Here is a 12978-nt window from a genome sequence, read left to right as displayed (position 1 = left end):
TGCTTGCGTGGGGGTGGGGTGGGGTAGTTCAGTGGGAGGAAATCAGAAGACCCGTAGAAAACAAACGAGGTTTGACAGACAGGGAATTTAATCCACGCCACTTGACTCTACGGCAGACCTTGCGATTTCGTGTGTATCGGTAAATGTTTATTTCTAGGGAATTATATAGGATTTTCCCAGGGAATGTGTACGTGCTAGTATATAAGAGGTGGTTCAGAACCCCGTTCACAGTTTGTATTGAAAGTTTCTAAGGAGAAGGTTAGTCTATAATCATGGCGGATAATACAGATGTAATTGTAAATCCTAAAGAGGATATAGTTGATCCATGGACTGTTCAAAGTTCATCGGAAAAAGGAGTAGACTATGACAAATTAATTGGTAAGTCTTGTTTTACTTGAATGAATTGAAACTGAAAATTAATTGTGAACTGTGGAACGCCCAATTTGAAATTATGTATAGGGAATAAGCAAACTGTGATTAAATTAAACTGCATTTAGCTCACAGATTTAATAATAACAGGGCAGATTAGATTGAGAAAATTGAAGAATGTTTCAGAACTACACAAAATGTGGAACGCCTACAGCATAAGTTGAAAATTTGCAAATCATGTCTACTATTATCGGAATTCTTTTGTCATCATTTATGTATGTCATAAATAAAAACTAAATAATACTAATCAACAAAATTTGCACCTTTAAGATTCAATATTATAATTTATTTTATAGTGAAGTTCCGAAAAACAGAGATTATTAATCAACATTTGCACTTTTCTATTTAAAATATGAAACATGAAATGAAACATGAAATGGGGTTTAACGTCCTATTGTTCTGCTTCGAACTGGGCTAATGAAGATGGGCATACGTCATACAGTGTGCTACGGCCTACTCTTATATCGACTTCCAACTGTCAAGGGATCTATTACGTGCACGCCAATGTGTACACTGGACCTCTGTTTTTCGTTCCATCCGAACGACTAGACAGCTGTCCTTGTCAGGCCCTCCGTCCTGCATCACTGACACGGGGAAATCACGCCAGAAATTCTGGATGAACTTTCTCGGCCAATGCAGGGATCGAACACCCAACCTCCAGGCTAGCGAGCCAGCGTCTTACCCACTTAGTCACCGTGACCCCCATTTAAAAAATGTAGGCTTCAATTTTATAATTTATTCTACAGATCAGTTCGGAATTGAGATTGAAATTCGATTGAGAATACTGGCGTATTTCTCTGAACCTAACTGATTAAAAATTACAGTAAAAACAGAAACGATTGAATGTAAATCAATTTATATACATTCATATTAAATTACTGTATGCGTTGCGACCCATTTGTGTCAATTTCTAGGTCCAAAATATTAGCTACTTAGCTCCTTTAACAAACAGAGAATATTAATCAACAACAACGAAGGATTCAATTTTATAATTTATTCTACAGATCAGTTCGGAAGTATGAGAATTAGCGATGACCTCATTAAACGATTGGAGAAGGTTACAGGAAAACCAGTCCATCATTTTATCAGAAGAGGAATATTTTTCTCTCACAGGTAAAATCAATTTTTTTAATATCATTAGGCATACTAAAATAAAATGAAATATTGTTATTGGAAAATACAAGTGTATATCAGGGCATAATTTAAAGTCTGGAATTGTCAAGACATTTGTTGGGGACTTTCTGCGGCTGCCCATTTAGGTTTATAGTCTCGTTTGTATGAGACAAAAAAAAAACAAAAAAAACCCACTTCTGACACTGTAGGCATTCCTGGGGAAAATGAAACTAAATATGTCCTGATCAAATAAAATTCTATTATTCTATATTCTGTATAAAGTTACAATTGACGAATTGTTAAACACCATATACCGTAAGGACGAGGGTGGGGATCCCGGGGAAAGAGAAATGAAATACGTCCTTAGTTACAGATATTTAGAATTGAAGACTGCAACTTAACTGAACTATGTCGCTTTTCTAGAATGTGATCATTATGTATATCAGCTTAAACATTCATGTCAGTAAATATTTACAATATGAATTAATTATACAAGTCATGCTTTGTATTGATCAAGATCTTTTGAACTAGTTTATTTATTTATTTTATTTTTTTGAGTTCTTCATGTCTTATTCCATATAAAACTTATTTAATATTATCTAAGTTCATTTATGTAATATGTATTGGAGAAGACTTTTATAAGTTGTAAAACTTGTGTCTTATCCAGTTGTTTATTGAACAATAAAATATGTTTAAATTAACATAATTCACTAGGACACACCAGATCACCCCCCCCCCCCCCCCCGTAAGTGTGATTTGACCCATTGTTGTGTTCAATAAGATACATCCATTAACTTTCTGGTGAGTCTGAATAAAATAAACTCAGGAAAAAATCACAACAATGAAGCAATCCAAATCCAAAGACATATAATGATCATTGTTTTACCTTACAATTTGAATTTGGGCATGAATATTTAGGAAATCAATATGGCTCTGTTATCAATGGTTAACTTTCGTTGTTTTCGTAAACATTTTTCTAGTTTTTTATTGATTAATTTGTGTATTCTTGATTCACCTGTGGCTTACTTCAGAATTTCAGGGCGTAGGGACAGATCTGTGGAGTTTATCAAATGTCCTGATTCATTTCACCTACGTTAGAAATAAAGGCATCTGAACCTAATCCCACTTCCCTGGCATCCAAACCGGTTTGGTTTTCCAGAATTACCGAACAGTGCTATAGCAATGATCTTCCGCCAATCTCTAATTCTATATTGTTCATTGTACATTTTTGAAATAATAATAGTTTGTTATTGTTTGTGTTGTTTTTAGAGAACTAGAAATGATCTTAGAGAAGTATGAGAATAAGCAGCCATTTTACCTATACACCGGGAGAGGTCCATCTTCTGAAGCCATGCACTTGGGTCATTTAATACCTTTTATATGTACACAGTAAGTAACAATCAATCAATACTGCGAAGTTAACATGTTACATATAGTCAAAGATTCCGGTGTGATGTATTGAAATAACAAACAAGTTCCAAAGGTAAATCAGTTGTTGTTGTTTGTATTTCAGAGGAGAGCCAAAAAAATCTCTCCTCAATCAACGAATTGAAAAAATCAACTAAAAAAAACTCTCCCAGTTTTGATAAGAAGAGTGATTTAGAAATTAAGTAGAGTGAACTGATATTAAGGAGAGCGATTAGTTAATTAGTTATGTGCATGGGAAATGGTTCTAAGATCAATAGCTACGTGAAATGGGGTCATTCCTGGTTTCATAAATGATAATAAACCCCCAATGACTATGTAAAGGAGAGTGATTTTCAGTTTTAAGGGAGCCCCCCCCCCCACTCCGTCGACATTCAGGTGAGCGGCAGGTGCTTGAGAGCGTTCGGGTGAGCAGCAGGTGCTTGAGAGCGTTCATGTGAGCAGCAGGTGCTTGAGAGCGTTCGCTCGCCTTAAAAATCAATGACTGGTAAATATGGTCCGTGAAATTCATATTGAGGGTGTTATCCGTGTATCGAGATATACTAATGTTATATTCATTGTAATCGAATATCTCACGGGAACCAAATTCAGACATTACCCTTTGAGGAATTGAGATTTTTGATGATAAGCACGTTTGCAGTTTTTAGAATATTTCTTTTTCTATTTGTAGATGGCTACAGGAAACATTTGACGTACCATTGGTAATTCAATTGACTGATGACGAGAAATTTTTGTGGAAAGATATAAAGGATCCTGATCAAACATATAAATTGGCTTACGAGAACGCAAAAGATATCATTGCATGTGGTTTCGATATCAATAAAACATTTATTTTCAGTGATTTTGATTATATCGGGTAAGGATTACATTTTTTAAAAACCTATTTCAATTGCATAAGGCTATCCATTTACCATAAATATCGAAGCCTGAGTAAATTCATGAATTATCCAATGCCAACTCCTTCCGTCACTCCAAGAGGCCTCACAGTTAAGGTATACCCACACATTACATGCGCGCCCCATGATCTACAATAAACGACGAGGTGTCATATATTGCTTTACGATTTCATCTGTGACCTTTTCACGCTTTGCTTGGTGATCACCAATAATTTTCTGTAGAACTGCGATTAATTTTTATACGCCCACATTTTCATGTGGACGTATACTGCCGTCGCCCCTGTCCGCCCGTCCGTCCACAATTGTTTGTGGACACTCGACAGGTCACAATTCTTATCCGATTTTGACGAAACTTGAAATATAGGTTTATCTCCAAAAGATCTCGGCTGCTTTCGATATTGGCATGTATCGGATCGAAACTTCATGGATTATGGCCCTGTTTGTACGAAAAATCACGTTTTTAGCTTGTGGACCCTAAAGAGGTCATAATTTTTATCCGATTTAAAAAAAACCCAACGTATTATTATATCACCGTTACACCCTAAGGCCCAAAATTGACAGACAAAATGACCGCCGTTCGTTCTCAAATAGCGTAAAAATATGGTACATCAAGGTTGTGGACCCTATAGAGGTCACAATTTTTATCCCATTTTGATGAAACTTGAAATACATATTTATAACCCAAAGATCTTGGTTCCTTTCGATATCCGCGCATATTAGATCAAAACTTCCTGAATTATGGCCCTTGATTGTACAAAAAGTCTCGTTTTTAGGATGTGATCCCTCTAGATGTCACAATTTTTATCCGATTTAAAAAAAACGTTTGAATATATCACTGTTACACCCTTATGATGGTTGAGTCCGAATGTCATACAAATCGGACCAAAATTGCCGGACAAAATGGCTGCCCCTCGTACGCAAATATTGTAAATATATGGTATATCAAGGTTTTGGACCCTCTAGAAAGAGGACACAATTTTGATCACATTTTGATGAAACTTTAAACACATGTTTATAACCCAAAGATTATGGTTCCTTTTAATATTCATGCATATCGGATTGTAACTTCCTGAATTATGGCCCTTGATTGTACGAAAAATCACTTCTTTTTTGAGCTTGTTCTCTGTCCATCGCTTGCAAAATGTGGGCGTATCTTGCATGGCAACAGCTTGTTTCTTTAAGACACCAGTTGAAATGCTTCCTGTCTGATATTTCCGGTCAAATAAGAAAAAAACATATTTTAATAAAGAGAGAGAGAGAGAGAGAGGGGGGGGGGGGGGGCGTTTAATGTCCATTCGGCAGACACTAGTTCATTTGGGGGCTAAGATATGCTACAATTTGATTTCAATAATTCACTTGTGAGTGAGGGTATTTAGCAGTGGGAAGAAACTGAATGACTCAGAGAAAACGCATGAGGTTGGGCAGGTGACCCTACAATACATATTTTAACAGATTTTTACAGAAATCTAAATGCCAACCAATAATATACATTCATTTGTCCAAAGCATCATCAATTTATTTTAATGTAAATGTATGTGCTTTTTTCAGTGGATGTCCTGATTTTTACAAGAATATCTGTCGAATTGAAAAAAATGTGACGTTTAATCAAGTGAAAGCTATATTTGGTTTTAATGGGAGTAATAATATTGGGCAAGTGAGTTTCCCTGCTATACAAGCAGCACCTAGTTTCAGTTCATCGTTTCCACTTATATTTGGTGGAAACACGAGGGTACCATGTCTGATTCCCTGTGCTATAGATCAGGTAAAATATTCTTTAATTATTTCACACTTCTCATCAATAGGGTCAGTTGACCAAATGATCAAAGATTGGTCCTATTGCATCAAGTGAAACAAATGAAATGGGGTTGAACTTCCTACTTTTCTGCACTGACTGGGCTAACGAAGACTGGCATACAGTGTGGGCTATGCGGAAAAGTTTGCCCGGACATCGGCGCTACGACCTACTCTTATATCGAATTCTAACTGTCAAGGGTACATTTATTTTTTTACTTGGGCACCTCGTTTTTTTCGTCCATCCTGCATCACAGACAAGAAGACAACGAAAGCAATCCCGAGAACTCCTAGATATCGAGCCAGCGTCTTACTCGATAAATAATTATCCGTTTCACGTATATATGTTTTAACCACCTTGCTATGTAATTTTTCATTTGTCAACGAATTGCAATTAAAGTCATTTGTTAAGAAAGTGCAATAAAAATTAAATCTTTGGACCCATGTTAGTAAAAGTTGTATAAATTGCCCCGATCTTGAATATAAATATGGTATATACTTGACAAACAATTTATATTAACGTTTTTGCGTTTTTCCATATTTAAAGAATATATCTATATTAATTTTTAGGATCTATATTTACGTTTGTGTTTTTTCATTTTTCGTATTTAATCGATATTTCTTTATTTTTAGGATCCATATTTCCGTATGACCAGAGATGTTGCTCCAAAACTGAAATTTTTGAAACCAGCTCTTTTACATTCTGTATTTTTCCCAGCTTTACAGGGGGCTCAGGGTAAAATGAGCTCAAGTGACCCAACATCGTCGATATTTCTAACCGACACTCAACAAGAAATTGAAGATAAGGTAAGTGGTTGTTTCAATCTTGATTATTTTCACCCAATTTCATTTCATTTTGATTTTTTCATAAAACCAGCACTTAATTCAAGCATTATAGTCAACTGATAGTCCAAGATTACACCAAGACAGTCCTACACCAGAAATTTATGAAATCAAACTTCGTACCTGTATTATAGTCAACTGGTAGTCCAAGATTACACCATGACAGTCCTACACCAGAGATTTTATGAAATCAAACTTCGTACCAGTATTATAGTCAACTGGTAGTCCATGATTACGCCAAGACAGTCCTACACGGCAGAGATTTTATGAAATCAAACTTCGTACCAGCATTATAGTCTACTGGTAGTCCAAGATTACGCCAAGACAGTACTACACCAGAGGTTTTATGAAATCAACATATTTATGACGTTTTTTTGGTAAACATAGAGTGCCTCTCTGTGTTCAGTGAAAGAAAGGCAAAGATAGGTTACCAGGCAACAAAAAATATACCCACGGCAACTTATTCATCCAAGTATTTTATACACTTACATTTCAGTGTAAGCATATTATGTTCGTCGGTTCGTGAGTCAACAATTGTCTTGTGAATACGATACATTAGAGATTACAATTTTTGACGTTTTCTTTTCAAATTTGATGCAAAGGACGAACGCCATTGATATTCAGCATTCTGCGACTGCTTCCCCCATTTCCGAAAACCTCGTGAACGCGATAGAGATGTAGTTTTTAACAGATTCTTTTCAAATGTAGTGTGAAGCTTTGTGGCACATAGAGGACAAACCCTATCACTATTCAGCATTCAACAACGTTCATTTCCGGACTCAACTCCCTTTGTCTTGGTCAACATCCACATTTTCCCCCTCGGATAAACTGCTGTAGAGACATTGCTGCTGTGTGACTACCTTAATTTTTTTGGTAAATAAAAAGCAAAATTCTTACATCGTAAAATATCAATGATGTATTACAACGAAAACTGCAACATAACCAATAACAATAACGTTTGCCGTAATTATCAGAAGTTATATTGTAATTGTTATTCATTGCAATAATCAAAACAAACAACATAAATTTAAGGTAGAAGACTTTCGCTGTTAAAACGTTTACAAGATTCTACAAAGTGTCACAACTCTAGAAATAATTGATGAAATTCGCTAGGCATCTTAATTTCACTTATCTGAACAATGCATATTAAATTACATGCAGATCGTACAACTTTTGTCATTAGAGCGTTCTCGAAATTCTACAACATAAGCAAGGGCAATAACTCTAGAAGTAATTAATGGAAATTGTTGAAAATCACTTGTTTTCTGCGTCTGAATAATATAAATAATGCATGCTGTAAGACCGTTTACAAGATTCTATAAAGTGATCATGGGCAATAACTCTGTAAGATTATGAGACATTTCTTAAATTTAACAGACTTATTGACATCAAATACATATTTTAAAAATGTTGAATAATAAGGGCGACGACAATTTTTCAACGTGGATGAATAAAAAGTGTATTTATAGTAATTTAAATGAAAAGTTCTATTTTCTTTACTTAGATAAATAAGTACGCTTATTCTGGTGGTGGAGCAACTCTTGAAAAACATAGGAAAAAAGGAGGTGACCTTGATACTGATGTATCATACCAATATTTGCGTTTCTTTTTAGAAGATGACGCTAAATTAGACAGACTTGGAAAGGTAACTAAAACTACGGTTAAATTATGGTATTTCCCTCGGGTACTGGATAATTGGGTAGTTTCGTACCTTGATCACTGATGTGACTACTTGTTCAAATAGGAGCCGCGGTGGCTCGCTAACCTGGCGGTCTAGGGCTTGGTCCAGGTGTTTGCCGAGAAGATTCCTACCGATTTTCAGGCGTGGTTTCTCCTTGTCAATGTGAGTGCAGGACGCAGGGGCCTGGCAGCAGAGGTCCTGTGTACATGTTGGAGTGTGTATAATTACAAAAGAATGCTTCATATTTCTTTTCTTGATCAAATAACCAAATGCTAATCCTTTTATCATACCCTTTTTTTTACATTATCAAGTATTTAATACCCCTTTTACATAATCAAGTATTTAATAACATGGCCATATTAAAATATGAGGGGGGGGATGGCCGAACGGTTAGCGCGTGCGCGTTTTATCATAAGATCTGGCATTGAGTCAATTGGCGTAGTTTCGATTCCCCGGTTGTACGTGACAAGGAGTAGGGTCGCCTGTCCAACTTTGTGGGTTTTCTCCGGGTCCTCCGGTTTCCTCCCACTGCTAAAGACCCCTACGAGCAAGCGATTTAGGGAATAAAATTGAACCATATGTCGAGCGAACGTTAAAGCTCATCTCTCTCTCTCTCCGTCTCTGTCTTCTCTCTATTACAATATTTTTTTATTTTCTTACTTGACAGGAATATAAGGCAGGAACTTTAGCAACTGGTGACTTGAAGAAAGAATTAATCGCAGTTCTACAGAAAATTATAGGTGATCACCAAGCAGAGCGTAAAAAGGTCACAGATGAAATCGTAAAGCAATATATGACACCTCGTCGTTTAAATTATAAATACTAAATTACTTCAGAACTTTTGCTTTCAATTCATTTCTAATTTTTAAAAAGTAGATGTCGTACATTGATAATAAGAATAATAATAGTACATTCTTATATAGCGCATTCTAAAACTTAACAATTTACACAGTAAAAACGATGGCACTTTACAAAATATGAAATTTAAAATTGTTACAGATAATAAAACTACATAAGAGGAAATTTCAGTAATAAGTATGTACGCGCTTTACAAAATATAAAATTTTAAATAAAACTGTAATAAGATATGTAAAAGAGTAGCTATAAAAACAATAAAAACATGACGATAAAAAGTTTAACATCCGAAATGGCAGTGGAAAAGACGGGTTTTGATTATTTTTTGAAAGTTTCAATGTTCATCACGGCTCTAATTCGCATGTCAGTCCATTCCATAAAATGAGAAGATTCGGTCACCGTAAAATATATTGTTCGCTCGACCTTTGGGGTAAGCAAATGGTGGGGCTTGGGTAAAACGGGTGGTTCTTTGCGGGCGCTTGACGTCGACGTGTTTGCAGAGATATGCCGGTGTTATATCATTCACTATCTTAAATAGTAACACTTTGAACTCAACACGTTCAACTACTAAGAGCCAGTGTAATCTGAACAAAACGAGTAGGATAGACTCACGTTTTCTGGTTCTAGTAACCAATCTCGTGGCAGAATTGTGAAGACTTTGCAACTTTTCAACCGCCTTTTGCCAAGGATATGATACAAACTGGTACAGTAATCCAATCTCGATGTTACTAGGCCATGTACTAACTTTTCTGTTGTCTCTTGACTCAAGCTAAAATTAGTGAGTATTGCCACTGGTTGACGGAATCTAGAATAGTGAACTTCGATTCCAATTATTTAATTCCATCCGTTTATGATCTTGGTATATTATATCCACTGAACGAGAATCGGTTTCAGGCGAGTTACTTGCCCCTGAGTTAGAAATCAGACTCAGCACAACTTAGTTGGCCTGTAAAATTGATAATGTTGTGTTTTGTTGTTAAAAATTGATAATAAGAATCTCGTGAATTTATTTATGAAACCTCATCTATTAAATTATAGATATTAGAAGATTTCACCAATACATTTTGCTTAGAATCCACCTCAAGTTATGTTGTTTAAACCATTTCTGAAAATCATCTGAACTTGATCTGTGCCTTGATCTGTAAAATTGATAACAAGAATCTCATCAATGTATTTTCTGTACATACATTTGAAGTATTTAAATATAGCTTGTGTAACAATATAGATCGAGGGGTATATGCTCTATATTAACAGATATTGGTTTTAGGTGAATATGGGAATAGATGTTGGCAATAGTCAAATTATTGTTTTGAGATAAATTGGGAATAACAGAAATCTATGACACTATTATACATGAAAAGTTCTATAGGACGAAAAACATGATGTTTCGATGGGTTAAAATGATATCATGCCATCACTTGTGTTGGAAAATTCCTATTGCATCATTTGGCTTAGTATCCAATAATATCAGTAATTGCACAGATTTGAGCGTGATAGACTTCAAGGCCAATACGAATATGGGTCCTATAAAAAAGACTCTGTCGGGCCTTTAAGATCAGATATCATTGGGTTCCGGACATATACCATGCAAGTTCGGTGGGGATGACCATCTGCGTTCCTAGAGACTGCCACTGAATTCCCAGAGAGGGTGGATATCGCCTTGGTTCTTTAGATGACCATATGATGTAGCGGTTTCCGGAGTCTAGCCATGCTGGTTAGACTTTAACAGGAGTTGGGGTTGAGAGAAAGATGCTAATGTAATCTATTAGGCATTGTAACCATATGTATCCAGCTTGACATGTAATGTAGAACTGAACTGTTGCATTGTTAATGAGATAGTAAGAAGAAAATACACAACGTGAAAAGGAATCCAAAGAAGATAATTACAAATAATAGACGATCACAGGGCTATTAAAATATGTAGCAGAAGAGAGTATGCGTCACACGTTGGATGTGGGGAGTCTTCGGCTTACTGGCCTTCCACATCTAGCCAGCGATTCATACCACGCTTGTCAGTTTGCAGAATATATTTAATGATTATATTACAGTTAAAAGGGAGAAGATTATTAAAACACAAAATTTCTGTAAGAAAATTTAAGAGGGTGGGTTCATATAATTTGAATAAATTAATCAGCGTAAGGTCATGTATTTTGCCAATATATATGCACACATTTATTAAAATGACTTGTAATTATCAGGGTAATTATCGAAGTATCACTACTGGGCAACACGACTTCTCATAATATGATTATCAGGTTCCATGATTGCATACTGAGCTGCTTCTGGTAACCTAGGGCTATTTACTCTTGGCAATAATGAGATTGTCTTTTTGTATTTTGAAGAAAAAAACCTCCAGATAATGCGGCCATTTTTAAGAGAAGTGAGAGTATCTGAGAACCAACATATTTGTATACGGTCCAATGTTTGGCACAACCTATCTCTCATGCTCTTAAAACTGTATTGACAATTAGCATGATTTAATATAAGACAAGTAATATTGTGTTTACAAATCAATGTATTTACCTACTTAGAACTATTCTATTCAACTGTATTAAAAACCTTAATGAGTTTTCTTGTTTTCATGTGATACAAGGTTAAGCAACGGCATCGCCCATCCATCCACAGGTTATTATTCTAAGCAAATATTGAAACCATACCCCACTCATACTGACCAAAGACTTAAAGATACATTATGTAGGATTTAGGTAAAGAGCTGGCCATTCTTACTATAATATATTGCAAATAGGTAATGAAAAATGAATATATTTTGCCACGAAATTATGGAAGGCCAAATGGGACAATATTCATGATTCTTGTTTCTACATTCCAGTTGGTTTCTAAAAAAAATCAGTCTTAATTGTCAAGTACCATTGTCATTGTAATAAACGAAGTCTCGATTTTTAGTCCTTCAATCGGCAGTCTCAATGAACGACGTCCATTTTATAGTTTAATGAAGATATTGCAGATATTATCTATGCCACTCAATATCTTAACCATCTGATGCTCTAGGGAGTTGATTATAGCCTTTTCATGTCAATAAATGTCTATAACAAACAATGATATATAACTCCTACAACCTTTTGTAATAGCTAAAAGATATTTAACCTGAAGATCTTAAGAGATTTCTATAAACCAATTTCTGCTTCCTTAGTTAGTAGCTTGTAAAAATTTGTGCACACCTTAATTTCGTTTGTGTACGCATTGCAAAACAGCATAGGGTAAATAGTGGTATCTGGCAATATATATGATAAAAGCTTGTATTAATTTGAACAAGAGCTGTTGATACATTCTTCCTGTTATTGTAAAAGACACTGGCTTTGAGTCACACAATTTTATTTTTTCTTTGATATTCATATGGTTGTTTTGATATGACAAGGCGAAAGTGGTTAACTAGTCTGCCGCTATACGAAATACTATAAATATGGGTATCAAAAAACATAATCCGAACCCTAACCCTGATAATAGATATTGGTGGACTAATGAACCCGCGGACTAGTGCACCTTAACCTTAACCCTAACCCAACCACTATAATAGATATCGGACTAGTGAACCCGTGGACTAGTGAGCATTCCAATGACAAAGCTCATGCACCAATGTTGATGTATCACTGTGGGATGTTGTTACATAACAATTAAAAGTGAAGTAAGATTAGTAACATCATGTTTACCACTAGTAGGAAAATCCTATTGCGTCATTTGGCTTAGTAACCAGTCATTATAATTAATTACGTTATATTTGACCAATTAAATAATTGAAAGCCGAAAACCATGTCAATAAACTCAATCTCCGAATTAGGGGGTGGAGATAAAGACATGATAATTTTCAGTATTGTATTGTAACCTAAGCTTGTAACCTATGTATCCAGTGCTTGGTATAAAATGTAGAAACGAACTGATGCATTCTTATTCCTGGTAGATAAACGCCTTAACGGCTGAGATAAAATA

The 12978-nt window shown here is 35.4% G+C and overlaps 1 protein-coding gene across 1 annotated transcript; it reads left to right on the top strand.

The window, feature by feature from the left end:
* Positions 1 to 47: 47 nt before the first annotated feature.
* On the top strand, positions 48 to 11855 carry LOC126820828 (tryptophan--tRNA ligase, cytoplasmic). Its single transcript, XM_050548961.2, has 8 exons — positions 48 to 378; positions 1434 to 1542; positions 2812 to 2931; positions 3638 to 3823; positions 5412 to 5625; positions 6288 to 6461; positions 8002 to 8142; positions 8846 to 11855. The coding sequence occupies exons 1-8, from the start codon at positions 273 to 275 to the stop codon at positions 9002 to 9004; spliced, it is 1209 nt and encodes a 402-aa protein (XP_050404918.1). The 5' UTR covers positions 48 to 272; the 3' UTR covers positions 9005 to 11855.
* Positions 11856 to 12978: the final 1123 nt, after the last annotated feature.

The sequence above is a fragment of the Patella vulgata genome, chromosome 5, assembly GCF_932274485.2.
Source record: "Patella vulgata chromosome 5, xgPatVulg1.2, whole genome shotgun sequence".
NCBI lineage: Eukaryota > Metazoa > Mollusca > Gastropoda > Patellidae > Patella > Patella vulgata.
The sequence above is the reverse complement of the archived record's forward strand: the minus strand, read 5'-3'. Positions and strand labels throughout refer to the sequence as shown.

Excerpts from the sequence above, each read along its gene's own strand:
- LOC126820828 (XM_050548961.2), top strand. The coding sequence starts at position 273 with ATGGCGGATAATACAGATGTAATTGTAAATCCTAAAGAGGATATAGTT. Across the intron at positions 379-1,433 it reads AGACTATGACAAATTAATTG|ATCAGTTCGGAAGTATGAGA; the intron begins GTAAGTCTTGTT and ends TTTATTCTACAG. Across the intron at positions 2,932-3,637 it reads ATACCTTTTATATGTACACA|ATGGCTACAGGAAACATTTG; the intron begins GTAAGTAACAAT and ends TTCTATTTGTAG.